Source organism: Halichoerus grypus, chromosome 10 (genome assembly GCF_964656455.1).
Source record: "Halichoerus grypus chromosome 10, mHalGry1.hap1.1, whole genome shotgun sequence".
NCBI classification, from domain to species: domain Eukaryota; kingdom Metazoa; phylum Chordata; class Mammalia; order Carnivora; family Phocidae; genus Halichoerus; species Halichoerus grypus.
In genome coordinates, this window is record NC_135721.1 from 20,073,227 (window position 1) to 20,090,348 (window position 17,122).

General features: G+C 37.2%; 1 protein-coding gene across 2 annotated transcripts in view; it reads right to left on the minus strand.

The window, feature by feature from the left end:
- Nucleotides 1-17,122, minus strand: part of ASXL2 (ASXL transcriptional regulator 2) — a 141,526-nt gene that overhangs the window by 23,000 nt on the left and 101,404 nt on the right. The window contains exons 2-6 of one of the 2 annotated variants that reach the window (XM_036075518.2): nucleotides 15,698-15,796; nucleotides 15,497-15,612; nucleotides 11,181-11,307; nucleotides 10,247-10,390; nucleotides 2,268-2,431 (exon numbers count right to left, since the gene is read on the minus strand). In XM_036075518.2, the coding sequence (XP_035931411.1) occupies nucleotides 2,268-2,431; nucleotides 10,247-10,390; nucleotides 11,181-11,256 (384 nt within the window). In that variant the 5' untranslated portion in view covers nucleotides 11,257-11,307; nucleotides 15,497-15,612; nucleotides 15,698-15,796. The remainder of the gene's footprint in view (nucleotides 1-2,267; nucleotides 2,432-10,246; nucleotides 10,391-11,180; nucleotides 11,308-15,496; nucleotides 15,613-15,697; nucleotides 15,797-17,122) is intronic. The other variant, XM_078056071.1, reaches the window with a different exon arrangement.

A 17,122-nucleotide genomic window follows, 5' to 3' on the forward strand; every position in this document is an offset into this window, starting at 1 on the left:
CTCTGCGGCAACCACGTCTAACACTGCCATGGCCGCACGAACATAGCTGTATACCATATGTAACCCAATGAAGGTGGATATATGTCGATAAAGCTTTATTTACAAAAACAGGCAAGTGGGCTGAAACTGGCCCAAGTTTGCTGACTGCCGATTTGTACTCTAGAGAGTTGGCAGAGGGTAATGGTCTTCCCTATCAGAACAGGTCATCCAACCTAAGCCTGAATAGTCCAGTGATGAGTAAGTTACTCCATCACAAGTCAATCCATTTTAACAGCTGTAGCTGTTAAAAAAAAAATGTTATTTTAACTTCACATCTGCTTTCTGGAGAAACAAAAAAGTTTATCTCTTTCATATGACAGACCTTTAAATATATCTAGAGAGATGCTTTAATCCACTCCCCTCCTATTTTCTTTTCTCTGGTCTAAATTATTTTTACTTCATGGCTGGGCAATCCATACAATGAAATATGGTTTTCAATGTTTCGTCCTAGTAATAACCAGGATTCTATATAAACACTCTAAATTGCATCTGACAGTGAAGTTGATTCAAGCTCCATACTTCTATATGTAAGGACATTATTTCTCAGGTTACTGTGTTCTCACCATACTCAAAAAAGGCCAAGTAACTTCCTATTAAGAATTCCCCACACAACTGTACTCTATGGGAAATTGAACAGATAACTTACAAGGTCCCTTTTCATTCTGAAATTTTATGTGGCAATCCTTCTTCAGAGAGAGGATAAGGGCCATTAGTCAAAAGACAGTTCTAAGAAACCTGCACTAGAGTTCTAGATAGGCCTTCAGTTAGGTCCTATCTTATTCCCAACCTAATAACCTGAGCCATTAAAAAAGACGAGAGCAATCCCCAATGAGAAGTTCTTTAAAAACTCTGCAGAAACATTAGCCTCCTAACTTGTTCAAACCAAAAGGTGGGCATCCCCAAAACTGTAATTTCCCCAAGAAGTTTTAAGGAGGGAAAAGCAGTAGTGGGGAAGGATCAGCTTTACTTACTTCTTTTCCCTATGGCTGGTAGTGTACCTGACTTACTTCTGGAAATGGAATCTGGCCTGCTTTCCCATGTGCTAATTTACATCATTATGCGACTGAAACTAGTATCAATACAGTTTAATAGAAAGATCATTTTCAGAATTAGAAATATTTTGTTTTGACACAGTCAATTAGCTAGGATGATGTGTGTAACTTACTTACTCTCCTTTAATCTCTTACCACAAACCAGGGTATAAATCTAGTTTTCTTACTGTAAACTAGGGAAAATACCTCTCATCTTGTTTTTATAATGATTAGGAAAAAAGGGGAGGGCTATCAGATTACTTAAGAACACAGTATGTGTTTGGAAATAATAATGAATAAAAAACCCCTCAGAATTGAATAAACCTTAAAAATCATAATGGTCCTATCTTCCTTTTGTAGAGGAGGAAAGAGATAATCAGAAGGGGGAGTGACTTGCTAGTCACTCTTTCCTGGATAAAAGCCTAAGTCTCAGATCTTGACCTTATTCCTGACCAACCAAAATCTCTCCAGTCCCTACCTAGACTTTCCCAAACCTCTGGAATTTCTTCTAGCTATCTTTTTTTTAAGAGTGTAATTTATTCGGTTTTTAAAGTTCTTTATTATGAAAACAATAAATGTTTTTGTTTTTTAAAAATCTAACAAAAGCGGTGCCTGGGTGGCTCAGTCGTTAAGCGACTGCTGCCTTCGGCTCAGGTCATGATCCCAGGGCCCTGGGATCGAGCCCACATCGGGCTCCTTGCTCGGCAGGAAGCCTGCTACTCCCTCTCCCACTCCCCCTGCTTGTGTTCCTGCTCTCGCTATCTCTCTCTCTGTCAAATAAATAAATAAAATCTTAAAAAAAAAAAATCTAACAAAAGAATGAAAATAATTAACATTCATTCTCCCTTCAAAAAATCCATTAAAAAATCCCTGTTAAATATCTTAAACAAGACAACTCTTCCTCCTGGACTGTATTCAATGAATACCTTACCTCCTAATATGATAGCTACACAAATTTTATTCCATAATCTTGATGTTCTGATAAGAGTTTTTTTCTTTTCTAAGACTTACAGGGCAAAACTATTAAGAACACTTACATAAAAATATTCTTATTTCTTGTCTTAGTACCTTTGATACCACTTCTTTACAAGTATATATAAAAAGCTATTTAAAAAGTTTTAAGGAGTGTTAAAGGGGATGAGTGAAGAAAGCCTCAGAAGGTTTTTAAAAAACTGCTTATGCTTGAAAATAACGCACCTGTCGATCCACCTCTGGAAGGAGTAAAAGCAGTCGCTGTTGGCAATCTCCAGGAAGGACTGAAAAGGTGTGCTTGTTGATCAGTGCTCGTAGATTTGTATTAACCAGAATGGAGTCTGGTGTCTCAACATCAATTTCAGCACATTTAGTCCTTTTCATTTGCCCTACAAAAATAGGGGAAAAGAATCATTTGGGCCTCCTTTACATTCTTGTTTCTATCTAAAGTATAGCTTACTCTGTAGTGCAAAAAAAGCACAGTTGTAACTACTTTAAATATCAGACTGTGAAGAAGGGAACACCTAAAGGTTTTAGAAATTTCTTCTAAGACTAATAAAAGCAAGGCATGACACATACACAAAGTGATCCAAAAAATCCAGAAAAATTCAAATCTATATATATATCATACTGAGATCCTTTTTCCTTTGCCATCAAAACTTTTTCATTGATTTTAATTTTGATTACCTAAAAATGTTGTAACTGAATACCTTAGTGGTTTCAAGAAACTTAGTCACAATCTATAGTCTTTCAAATGACTGACAAACTTGAGTACACAGTCTTCAAATGTAAATAACAAAAAATATTATAAACAAGACTAACTTGCCAAAAATATTTGCAAATCATGACAAAACTTTATGATTTTTCATATTAAAAGTGCATCTAGGGGCGCCTGGGTGGCTTAGTCGGTTAAGCAACTGCGTTCAGCTCAAGTCATGATCTCAAGGTCCTGAGATAGAGCCCCGCATGGGCTCCCTGCTCAGCGGGGATTCTGCTTCTCCTTCTCCCTCTGTGCCTCCGTACCCTCCCCACCGCTTGTGCACTCTCTCTCTCTCAAATAAAACCTTTTAAAATAAATAAATGTGCATCTATATGGGGTGCCTGGCTGACTCAGTTGGTAGAACATGCGACTCTTGATCTCAGGGTCATGAGTTCAAGCCCCATACTGAGCGTAGAGCTTTAAATTAATAAACAGATTGGTAGATAGATATTTTTAAAAAATTTTAAGTGCATCTATAAATCAATATGAAAAAGAAGTATCACCATGAGAAAAATGAGCACAGGGAATTATAGGTAATTCACAGCTGACTAACCATAAGCAGATGCTACGGTATTAGTATTTTTTAAATGCCAGTTAAACCAATGAACATTTTTTTGTCTATCAAAATGGCAAATACTGCAGTACAGTGATGAGACTACACATAGAAAAAGCAAAAACAACTGTCAAATACTGCTGATGGGTCTCAAATTAATATAATCTTACTGGAAGAAAATTTGATAACATACTGCAAAATTTAATGTGCATAAGAATCTAAGACCCAGAAATCTTACAGTTAGAAATACATGCACAAAGCTACACATCTTGAATATGGATAACCTCTGTTCCTGGCTGAAGGTGAAGCAAAAGTAATCTCTCTTAAGAGGAAAGGAATTCCCTTAAGTTAGGCCCATAGGATTCCTCCAAATTAAAATCCAGCACTATCTCACAGACTACCCTGACAAACCAGCAGACATGCTACTATGACAGTCAATAGAAACCAAAAATAAAAGGTTTAGACCTAAAAGTACTACTACCACTGAAACTGTCACAGATAAAATACAGAACAGCGCTGCATAAAATGATTAAAGAATGTGATTGTAAAGATGGGGATAAAATAATCAGGAATGAACACAATCAGGTCTCAGTAAATTTCATATAATGATCAATAATAGCAGCAGCAAACATTTCTATAAGGCTTCATTAGTGCCAGGCACTATTCTAAACATTGACGTGTGTTAATTCACTTATTTTTCAAATAACCCTATGAAGTAAGACACTATTATTGTACATTTCACAGATGAAGAAAATGAGGCCCAGACTTGGTAAGAAACTGGCCCAAAATTGTACTATTAAGTTACAGTGCAGGAATTCAAACCCAGAGCTGTGGCTTCAGAGTCTGTTATCACTATATAGAGCTATACGCAGAGCTAACATAAAGTGCATGATCTCTATTAGGTATTTAAGTTAAAAGTTCAAAACAGAAACATAAAATATATATTTTTTTTCTAAAGACCTTATTTTTAATTAATCTCTACACCCACTGGGGGGCTTGAAGCCACAACCATGAAATCAAGAATCACATGTTCTACACACTTATCCAGCCAGGTGCCACAAAATCCCAATATGTATCTTTAAATTTTTTATTTAAATTCAATTAAATTAACCTATACTGTATCATTAGTTTTAGAGGCAGAATTTAGTAATTCATCAGTTGCCTACAACACCCAATGCTCATTAAATCAAGTGCCCTCCTTAATGCCCATCACGCAATTACCTCCCCTCCAGCAACCCTCAGTTTGTTTCCTAGAGTTAAGAGTCTCTTATGGTTTGCCTCCCTCTCTGTTTTCATCTTATTTTTCCTTCCCTTCCCCTATGTTCATCTGTTTTGTTTCTTAAATTCCACATGAGTGGAATCTTATGGTATTTGTCTTTCTCTGACTGACTTATTTCATTTAGCATAATACCCTCTAGTTCCATCCACATCGTTGCAAATGGCAAGATTTCATTCTTTTTGATGGCGAAGTAATATTCCATTGTATATACACACCACTTCTTTATCCATTCATCTGTCGATGGACATCTGGGCTCTTAACATAGTTTGACTATTGTGGACACTGCTGCTATAAACACTGGGGTGCATGTGCCCTCTCGAATCACTATGTTTGTATCCTTTGGGTAAATACCTAGCAGTGCAGTTTCTGGGTCATAGGGTAGCTTTACTTTTAACTTTTTGAGGAACTTCCATACTGTTTTCCAGAATGGCTGCACCAGTTTGCTTTCCCACCAACAGTGTAAGAGGGTTCCCCTTTCTCTTCATCCTTGACAACATCTGTTGTTTCCTGAGTTGTTCCTTTTAGTCATTCCGACTGGTACGAGGTGGTATCTCATTGTGCTTTTGATTTGTATTTCCCTGATGCCGAGGGGCCCCCAATTGAATGATATTAAAAAAGCATTTGAGAGATGAAGGTAAATGTCCCCAAAACTGAAATAGCACCAAAATATATAAAATGAAAAGTAAAGGTTTCAACATTCAAACCCTGGCTTCCTACCAAAGATGACATTTTGGGGCACCTGGGTGGCTCAGTCGTTAAGCATCTGCCTTCGGCTCAGGTCATGATCCCAGGGTCCTGGGATCGAGCCCTGCATCGGCCTCCCCGCTCCGTGAGAAGCCTGCTTCTCCCTCTCCCACTCCCCCTGCTTGTGTTCCCTCTCTCGCTGTATCTATCTCTGTCAAATGAATAAATAAAATCTTTAAAAATAAAATGACATTTTTAATTTGAATAAATGAAATAACAATATACATGCCAATTGTATCTTGTCTTTTGTTTCACTGAATATCTTGAACTACTTTCCAAACTATCACCTACAAAGCTACCTCTTTCTTTTTAAAAAGCTGTACCATGGGGCGCCTGGGTGGCTCAGTCGTTAAGCGTCTGCCTTTGGCTCAGGTCATGATCCCAGAGTCCTGGGATCAAGCCCCGCATCGGGCTCCCTGCTCAGCGGGAAGCCTGCTTCTCCCCCTCCGACTCCCCCTGCTTGTGTTCCCTCTCTCTCTCTGTCAAATAAATAAAAAAAAATCTTTAAAAAAATAAAAAATAAAAAGCTGTACCATATTCCAACATATGTACCATGATTCATTTAATCAGACACCCACCCGTAAGTGGTTACTATGTTTTGGTTTGCATAAACAATGTTGCAATGGCTCCAGGGACTGAGAGCAGCATCATAGTTCTGCTCTCCCATATGACTGATGAAACGATAGTGTCAGCATTCCCTGAATAGTTTTCACTATTTGTGCATTCATTTTGTACCTTTACATTGGAGTCAAACTTTAGTTAAAATTTAAAAAAAATAAATTTTTTTAAAGTAAGCTCTACGCCCAGTGTGGTGCTTGAACTCATGACCCGGAGATCAAGAGTTGCACGCTCCACCAACTGAGCCAGCCAGGTGCCCCATTAAAATTTTAACTTAACTGCTTAAGAGAGACCGAGAAATAGTTGTGAATTATTCTGATCTATTATTGATCAAATAGTGACAGAGGATATTTTTATGTGCCTCACACAAACTGGTTCATTTCTAGAATTTAAAGTTTAAGTCCTCTAATTTTGGTAAAGTTGACTTTGTTTTATTTATTTTTATTTATTTATTTCATTTTTTATTTTTTTGTTTTATTTATTTATTTTATTTGTTTTTATTTTTATTTTTTTTTTTTTTGTTTTATTTATTTTATTTTTCCCACTTTAGGTATTCTATCATATTATACTTAAAATCTGAGCTATGTTTTTTTTTTTTTTAATTGAATCTGGGATGTAAAACTGTATGATACACCCTAGTTTACTACAGTTAAAACAAATTATACCAATGTAAACTAAAAAAGATTTCAGGTGAATTATCTAATTTAGTTTTACATTTGTTTTACACAAAAGGTACAGATTCTTCCATACATTTAAAAAATACTCATTGTGAGGGCGCCTGGATGGCTCAGTTAAGCGTCCAACTCATGATTTTGGCTTAGGTCATGATCTCAAGGATTGTGGGATCAAGCCCTGACTTGGGCTCTGAGCTCAGTGGAGAGTCGGCTTGAGATTCTCTCTCTCTTCCTCTGCCCCTCCTCCTCGCACAGGCATGTGCTCCCTCCCTCCCTCTCTGAAATAAATAAATATTTTTAAGAATATATAAATAAATAAATAAATAAAATTTAAAAAAGAATTCTTGGAGTCTGGGGGCGCCTGGCTGGTTCATTCAGTGGAGCATGCAACTCTAAATCTTGGGGTTGTGCGTTCAAGCCCATGTTGGGTGTAGAGATCGCTTAAAAATAAAAATCTTAAAAAAAAAAAAAAAAAAAGGAAAGGAAAAAGAATTCTTGAAATCCAACACTTGCCTTTCTGGGATTGATTTAAATTTTAATTATAGTGCTTTTTGGAAAATTATGCTACATGATGGAGATGTAGAAGCATTTCCAGTCCTGCAGGAGCTGTGGCTCAGGTGTCCTGGCACCTGCAGAGAGCAGAACCTATCTAATTTGTTCCTGCTACCCAAGAAGACGCTTAAGTGAGTTGTAAGGCAGGAGGGGAAATAATTTAAAGATTACCAGGCACAATATAAGCAATAAAATGTAAAAACCTAATCTACAAGTTGCTGGGGGTGCCAGCTTCTTTGCCTTATTGTCCTCCTTGTGCATTTTTCTTAGAGGCAATATCTGCCATAAACTGAGCATACCCTTTGATCATCAATTCCACTGCCAAAGATTAAAAATATTCATAAATCACATAAATACTTATAAAATTTATATACTAATATGCCAATATTAGTATTGGCATATACATTATGCCAATATTGGCCAATATGCCAATATTGGCATAATACCATACTAATATGGTATACTAATATGCCAAACCCAGAGCTCGATTCTCATGACACTGAGGATCATGACCTGAGCTGAAATCGAGAGTCAGATGCTTAACTTGACTGAGCCACCAGGCAGCTATCTTACTTATTTTTTAATAAATAATTTTGTAAAATCAAAAAACAAAAAAATAAAGCAGTCTGGAAATATTATTAATTCTGTTCTCACACTTAATAGCTTGGAAGTGTCTGGAACATATAAATGGGTACAGAATAACTAATCCTTGGGGCACCTGGGTGGCTCAGTCATTAAGCGTCTGCCTTTGGCTCGGGTCATGATCCCAGGGTCCTGGGATCGAGCCCCACATCCGGCTCCCTGCTCCGCGGGAAGCCTGCTTCTCCCTCTGCACTCCCCCTGCTTGTGTTCCCTCTCTCACTGTGTCTCTCTCTGTCAAATAAATAAATAAAATCTTTAAAAAATTAAAAAAATTAAAAAATCCTTTGAATTTTGTCAGCATTGCTGCACATCTTTTAACTTCTATTCTGCTGCTGAGATGTTTACCATCCCAATTCTTACAACTTTTTTCTTTTAAGATTTTATTTATTTATTTGATAGAGAGAGAGCACAAGCAGGAAGCGTGGCAAGCAGAGGGAGAAGCAGGCTTCCTGCTGAGCAGGGAGCCTGATGTGGGACTCGATCCCAGGACCCTGGGATTATGACCTGAGCCGAAGGCAGACACTTAACCGACTGAGCCACCCAGGCGTCCCCAATTCTTACATCTTTGTATATGAAGTATTTTCTTTCTCCTTGGTGGCTTTTTTGGAACCTTCTCACTATCCTGGATATTTTGAAATTTCGAAAGAATGTGCCTTGGAATTGGTTTCTTTTTATTCATGTTTCTTGACACCAACTATGAACTTTCATCTTTGGAATCTGTGGCTTTCAATTCTCTGGAATTTTCTTCTATTATTTCTCTTATTATCTTAACCCCCCTTTCAATTTCTGTTCTTTCTGATGGTTCTACTAGTTTTTTTTTTTTTTTTTTTAAAGATTTTATTTATTTGTCAGAGAGAGAGAGAGAGACAGAGAGAGCACAAGCAGGGGGAGCGGCAGGCAGAGGGAGAAGCAGGCTCCCCACTGAGCAAGAAGCCCAGTGCAGGACTCCATCCCAGGACCCTGGGATCATGACCTGAGCTGAAGGCAGATGCTTCACGACTGAGCCACCCAGGCACCCCATCTATTATTATTTTTTATTTCGGCTACCTTATTAGTTAATACCCTGGAACTCTTTATTTTTTGATTTTTAACATAGCAGTCTGTTCTTTCATAGATGCAATGTCATCTTTTATACCTTTCTGTGGATATTACAGTTTTTAAAGTTATTTATTTTAAATCTTCCTCAATTGTCTGTTTCTTCTGTATTTCAGATTCTGTGTCTCATGATGGAGGTCTTCTTCAGAGGTGATCATGAATAATCACAATGAAAAGGCATTAAAAAGGCTGTCTCGAAATTTTGGGTGTGTAGGTGGGTCTTATAGACTGGTGAGCGTCACAGAAGTATGACCAAGATAATTTCTATTTAGTTGGGAATCTGTAAATTAGCCTGCAGATTTTCTTCTGAGGCTACTCAATTTCTCTCGTTTTTTTTTTTTTTTTTAAGATTTTATGCATTTATTTGACAGAGAGAGACACAGCGAGAGAGGGAACACAAGCAGGGGGAGTGGGAGAGGGAGAAGCAGGCTTCCTGCCGAGCGGGAGCCCGATGTGGGGCTCGATCCCAGGACCCTGGGACCATGACCTGAGCCGAAGGCAGATGCTTAACAACTGAGCCACCCAGGCGCCCCAAGGCTACTCAATTTCTTTAGGCACCAACCCACCCATCTCCTGCTGGAACATAGGTGGGGCTGGGAGGAAGGAAGCTGTGGTGACAGAAATATGCCTTACTACTAGCATTCTGGAAGTCAAGAAGAAGGATCACTATTAGTATTTATATTTTTCTTAATTTCCCTGATTTCAGTACACTGCCTCATTATCTGCCATCAGCCGTAAGTGGTATCTCTGAGTTTGAAGTCCGTACGTAATTTCACCTCAAAAATAAACCATCTATTTCTTGCTAGAGTGAGGCATCAAACTGCTTCTTAACTTCCAAAAAAAGTTCTCTTTTCAACCCTCGGCTTCACCCTTCCCCACTATGATACATGATGTCTGCTATTCTTGATTCTTTCTGGTGTTCTGCAGCCCTAGCTGGCTTGCTTATTATTGGCATCTGTTGTTCAGCATCCAGTTTTCATCAAAATTTCTTGACACTGCTTGCCCATCTGTTGCCTCCTTGTTTTCTTCACCCTTATGGATCTAATCTTTTGGATTTCCATATTCCCATCTTAGTGGGATTTCAGAGGGAGCAGGAAAAAAGGGTCAGTTTGGCATGTTTCATTATGAGTCCTTTTACTTTTCTGTACACAGAGATAAGACATAAATAATGCTGGACAAAACAACCTGTTGTCAGAAAAAGAACGAAACCACAAAACAGCTGATGAATTTCAAACACAGAGTTGACAAATTAAGATGCAGAACCAAAGTCTTTGTAAATTAACTTACTTGTATGGAGCCTGTCAGACCGCTGGAATGACTTCTTCCCCAAGCCCAGCAAGGGATTTTCCACTTGAACTGAACAAGAATAACTAGAGTTTGAGTTTTGAGGGCTGCTTGACTGCCCATCAGATGGCTTTCCTTCCCATATTGCTAAGAGAAAAAATATATCAAAGACTGGTGACACTGAGGTTATAGATAGAAATCAATCAATTAAATCATTCAACACAAACTAAAAGGAGTTACGTATGATGCAATGTGACCCTGCAAATGCGTTTTGAGTCTGCAAATTCAGAGTTAAAAAGTAAAATAAAATCACTTCCTTCTCCCCAGCACATTATTTGTTTCTGGTGGTAAATTTCCTTCCTAACAAAAATGCAAAGTTCTGCAAGATACCATTTAAATTTGGCAGGCCTAGATAATCAGCTAGTATCAAAATGAATTGTGTAATAAAATACAAAGCCTGTTTCTAATCTGGGTTAGATGAAAAACAAAACAAAACAAAGAACAACATCAAAAATCCAAAGGCTGTGTTTATATCCAATGGAAACTCAAATGTAGCCTATGTTCTTAGGAAAACTTTTTATCTTTAAAGGAGAGAACTGGTGAAGAGTTTAGTCTGAGTGTCTTGGCAACGTCAGCTTTGTAAGGTCACTGATTAGAGGCGTCCAAATATTACTAGGTTAGACATCTTGGAAGTCAGTCATTTTCCATTCTAACATGCAAATCTTGCCGATTTATTTTTTCATAACTACACGATGGATGATTCTGCATAAATTTTCCCATTTATCCTGAAAAGATTTATACTGATGATCTGGCAGTAATAGACTACGTAAATAAACCCAGTAATTAAAAAATAAATGATAAGGTATACAAATTAGAAAAACAGCATAAAAATTCTGGAAAAAGAAATTTCCATTGAAAAGACCCCAAGTCTGCCTACCAGGTTTGGCAGGTAGAGAGTCACTGGTTGCTTTGACAGTCTTCAGAGAGAGAGGCTGGTTGGAGGAGATGGACATGCTCGGCCTGCACTGCTGTTGCTGCTTCTTCTGCTGTTGCTGTTTTAGAGCCTATAAAAAGAAAACTGACTATAAGCAACAAAATAACATCATTTTTTAGTAATTAATAACAGGAAGTGAATGACCGCTTTTTAAAGTGGTGAGAAGCATGATGACCATCCCATTTCTTTGAAAGCTATCAAAGTAAACAAAAATTTAAATGAAACCAATTAGGGGCGCCTGGGTGGCTCAGTTGGTTAAGCGACTGCCTTCAGCTCAGGTCATGATCCTGGAGTCCCGGGATCGAGTCCCACATCGGGCTCCCTACTTGGCAGGGAGTCTGCTTCTCCCTCTGACCCTCCCCCCTCTCATGCTCTCTCTCTCTCATTCTCTCTCTCAAATAAATAAATAAAATCTTTAAAAAAAAAAAAAATGAAACCAATTAAATACAAGCCCAAAATGATACTTAAGAGTCTGCATATTTTTGGGCAGTATTACTCTTGTGTATAAATGTGAGAATCAGTCACAAACATTTTTAGAACTTAAAAATCACCAGTAAGGCATGGACTTCCCATACTTGTAGCAGCAGAAACTTAGAGGTTTCTAATCATTTCTGGAAATAAAATTCTAAGCCCTTGACCAGAGAGTCCCATTTGCATTAGCTCTATGTAGAAATATAAATATTTAGCTTACGTCTATTTCAGAGATGATACATTTGAACAATTGGTGTTAAATAACTATTTGATTCTGATCCCCTATAAGAGCAGTAAGATTTGGCCCAATGACCAAATCCTCAGTAATTTACAGCAACACAGTAAATAGAAGGGAAAGAAAGTTACAAAACACTGGTTCTAAGAATAGTATAATTTCTTCTGGCTATTTCAGCATATTTTTATTTCTATAATGTTTCTAGTTCATAGAATACACTACACTAAACTATTTAGAATGAATAAGATGACAACTTCCCAGAGTTTAGTCATGAAAATATATGAAGGCACCTTTTTTTTTTTTAAGATTTTATTTATTTATTTGACAGAGAGAGAGAGAGCGGCAGGCAGAGGGAGAGGGAGAAGCAGGCTCCCCACTGAGCAGGGAGCCCAATGTGGGGCTCAATCCCAGGACGCTGGGATCATGACCTGAGCCCAAGGCAGCTGCTTAACCGACTGAACCACAGAGGCGCCCCTGAAGGCAACTTTTTAACTCAAGGTTTAAAAAAAAAAAAAAAGACACAGAGAAAGTAAAGCTACATTTCAGGAGAAGGTTGGACATCTATGACCTTGCTAAATTGCCAATTTAAGCTTTAACCATCAAGACTATCATGCAAAAAAGTGTGAAGTAACTGGCTACTTGGTTCTCATTGCCTCTTCACCCTCATCTCTGGCTATGTTATATAGGCATGGTGCAACAACTGATCTTGACCTGAGCTGCCAAAGGAAAAAATGAACTGAGTGAGTCAGGGATCTAGCTTACATTCACCTACAACATTTTTAACAGCCAAGGCAGGAGCACAATGTATAAAAAATTGTCAGTGTTGTCTGATCACTGATTACAGCTTATCTCTCATTCTCTGCAATCAGAACAGAAAATCCTGGGTGGCAGCCACTGGGTCTTTCCTTGTCACAATATCCAGATCATTCTAGGTTAATCCAAAATTTAATAGAACCATTTGCTCTCATCTATTCCTGCTGTGATGGTGTAAATTCAGACACATGATAGAAACAGAGTAACTTATAGCCTCTCTATTTAAGAACTGTACTCAGTTTTTTCCTCCCTCAGTAGTTTATAAACTCTGTTCCTAATTCTATTTTAAAATTAAAAAAACAACAACAACCTTCATTGTTGTAAAGGATAACTTATATTGAAGTAATTTTTCTCACCTAACACTATAAAAAACATACATTGGAGGCAAGGTCTTACTTTACATACCAACAACCTAATTTACATACTTTTCCATACTGGTATTCTTTAAAGAAAATACATTCGACTCTTGGGATTATAGGAGTATAATACAGGAGTAGTAAACATGTCATGCATTATCTAACAAAGTTTAGGAAAGTACATGCCTTTTTCCTGTGGAAGGAAGCATCTTCTACTTCTTAAAATCTTTCAAAAAATTTATAAAAATACAACTGCTATGAGATTATCCAGGCACACAGCAATAAATCCTATCAAATTTCTGAAACTCTTTTAATAAAAGTGCTTTTGCTTTAAATACTTCTTTTAATACTTTAAGGCCTAAATAATTTTTAAAATTTCAATTACATAATACATGATTATATCTTTACCATTTAATTCAAACATAAAGTTAAATTCTCTTGACCACCACTCAGTCTTGCCCCTAATCTTCAGAGATAACTACAGTCAATTTATTTTTCCTTATTGAGTTTTTTTTTACGTGTTTCTATTAAAAATATAATATTGTGGGGCACCTGGGTGGCTCAGTCGTTAAGTGTCTGCCTTTGGCTCAGGTCATGATCCCGGGTCCTGGGATAAAGGCCCACATCGGGCTCCTTGCTCAGCAGGAAGCCTGCTTCTCCCTCTCCCACTCCCCCTGCTTGTGTTCCCTCTCTCACTGTCTCTCTCTCTCTCTGTCAAATAAATAAATAAAATCTTTAAATATATATGTGTATATATATAATATTGTTTTGTAGGTATGTGTTTATTTTTGTCAATGGTATCACGCTCTACACATGTTGTAATACAACTTAATTTTAGTGATTCAACATTATAGTGTGGTGATGCTTCCAGGTCAATATACATAAAACAAACACATTACAAACTTCTAATCTTGCATATACAAATGGCATCATTTACGAAGGAATCCCCTAACTGATATATATTTGGTTACTCGCAAGTTTTTGCTATTACAAACTTGAATGCAAATATTTTTCTGTGTGTGTGTGTGTAACTGGTATGGATATTTGTATTTTTCTAACCTAAGTTCCAAAATGTTCAAATGCTTAGTCATGGGGTATGTGCCTTCACAATTTTAATAATCACAAGATTTCTTTCCAAAGTACAATAATTTATATCCCACCAGCAAACTACCAGTAGCCACACACTTGCAAATGCCTGATAATTAAGTTCTTCAGTTTATACTAATCTGAGGAAAAAAGTAGTCTGTAATGTTCAGTTATTAGTGAATCTGTATTTATTGACCATTTGCATTTCAAAAAAAAAAGTTCTTTGAAAAGCCCAATAACACAGACCAATGGCAAGTAGCACCGGAGAAAAAAAGATACATTATAAAGTGAACACCACTGAGGAACAAAAAAGAAACATAAAGGAATGCTACTACAACTTCATGCAAATGTTTTTAAAAATCAAAAATGAAATGGACCATTTTCTAAGAGAAATAAATATCCAAAATTAAGAAAAATATTTTTTCTAAAATTAGTTCAAAAAGCAGGAATCAAATCAGATCAGTAACAGATGAAACTGAAGTGCTAAGAAAACAATTCTATAATTGTTTTCCAAAAATCTAGAAAAATACAGAGAGCTATCCAGCTTATTTTATAATGCTAGAACCATCCTGATTCCAAAATTGTACAAGAATTGTACAAGAAAACAGCAAAATCCAAGCAGAAATCTTAAAAAAGAAAAATCCGTAACATATTAAAAAATATGGAACAAACATGTCGAGTTTATTCCTGAAAGCTCAGTGTATGTTAACATTAGAAACTCTAGCCATGGAAGTCTGTATGTCAGCAAATTTAAAGAGAAAAGCTACCTGATCATCTCCATAAATGCTTAAGAAAACAAAGCCGAAAAGTTCAATACCTATTCATAATTTAACCACAAACATGCACACAAACAAAAACCTCTTAGCAAATTAGGAATAAAGAGCTTTTAAAATGTGAAAAAAAGGGGTGCCTGGGTGGCTCAGTCATTAAGGGTCTGCCTTCAGCTCAGGTCCCGATCCCAGGGTCCTGGGATCAAGCCCCGCATCCGGCTCCCTGCTCGGCGGGAAGCCTGCTTCTCCCTCTCCCACTCCCCCTGCTTGTGTTCCGTCTCTTGCTGTGTCTCTCTCTGTCAAGTAAATAAATAAAATCTTAAAAAAAAAAAAAAAAAGATAAAAAGACTAGCTACCACAAACCTATAGCACACAAGTACATAAATTATTAAATCCAAAGTGGGAAACTGCATGAAATTTTTCCTTAAAAGGACCTAATGCCCTTTCAAGAAATTTTCAGTGACTTCTAGAATCATGAATTTTTAATGTAGGAGATAAGACTTGATAAACACAGACTAGCATGATTACCTGCTTTAGTGCCTTCTTGCTGTGCTTCTGTGATGGAGAAATGACTTTACCTGCTGGAATGGTAGGTGATGGGCAGCCTGACTGGGGAGAAGATGGCTGTGACAGTCTAGACGATACTAGTGGGGAGAAAAATGACAATAAATAATGTGGTTATCAGAGTTGATATCAAGCACCATTCCTTCCCCAATCATATGCTGCTACCTGTATTAAGAACTGTGACCAAACACTTTTGGGAAGGATCTTCTTTTTGGAGTTCTACTGCAAACAGCCTCCCTTTTCAGTTTATTTCCTCAGAAAGCTCTAGTGAAGGATGATAGGATGGGGAAGGGATGGGAGTTAGTATTCATTACTTTTCATTCTTTGATTTTTCAATAGATTGATTGAAACAGGAAGCAGAATATAAACCATGAGTCATCAAATTCGATAAAACTTAGAGAATATTCTAGAGCCTGTTGGATAGCATGTATGTTCTTAAGGTAAATCTAATGACAACATGATACAGTGAAAGAGCCCTGGGCTGACAGGGGTCCCAGTTTTCCCTATCTTTAAAATGAAGGCAATAAGGCCACTCCACCTCAAAAACTCTACTATAGCTTTAATTCTTAATATTACTTCATCTCTTAAATCAACAGTTTCAGGCCTACCAGTTTGAGAGGGTGCTTTAGGATTTCTCTCATGGAAGCAATGTACGTTTTGCACGGGGTGAAATTTCTCTCTACTTCATCACTACTTGTTTTATACCTCATCAGAGCTTGGCCAAACCTTAGTCTTATATGAATAACGGTTTTCCCTTCAGGAGCCTATTATACTAAAATAGCAATTAGATTTTTATATTCTGTAAAGTTCAGCAGTGCATTACTCATGATAAGAGATAACAAAGAAAATGCTGATTCAGACCCCTTAATAACAAAAATAATAAAATAGTAATCGCTGCTGCTAGTGATGACTCACAGAGTACATGCTTACTAACACCTTCTCCTTCCGTAGTAATTGGACCAAAAAGGCCCGGAGCCTGTGCTCCCACAGAGCAAAATGGGATTTCATGGTATGGCTAAAGAGCTTGAATATACCATATAAAGTACGTTGGTGGGTAGCTACCTGACATAAAAATGCAGAAGCATGGTTCATTGGAATATACAAGTTTGGGAAAACAGCTTTTCAACATATTCTTACAAATCCTAAGAAAGGAATACACAGTAGATAACATTTAAAGAGGACAATACTAAGAAGGTGACTTATCATACTTGGCATACCTGACTTTGCACTCCCACCCTTATGATAAGGTTTATATATGGGAAAGAATTGACATAAAATGCGACATTAAGAAAAAATTCACTGTGATATATCATACAAAAATAAAGTTCTTGAGATTACTGAGCAGCGAAAAGAAACCACATCCTCAGTCTACTTATGTTGACCAATTTTAAAAAACAACAGCTTTATTGAGATAAGATTTATATAACACACAATTCACCTAAAGTGTAAATATTCAATGGCTTTGGTTAAAAGTTGTGCAACCATCACCAGAATCAATTTTCACCACCCACAAAAAGCCCTGTACTGGTTGGCTATCACCCCTCTTTCCCTAACTATGCCCCTAGTGCTATGCAATCACTAATCTCCTTT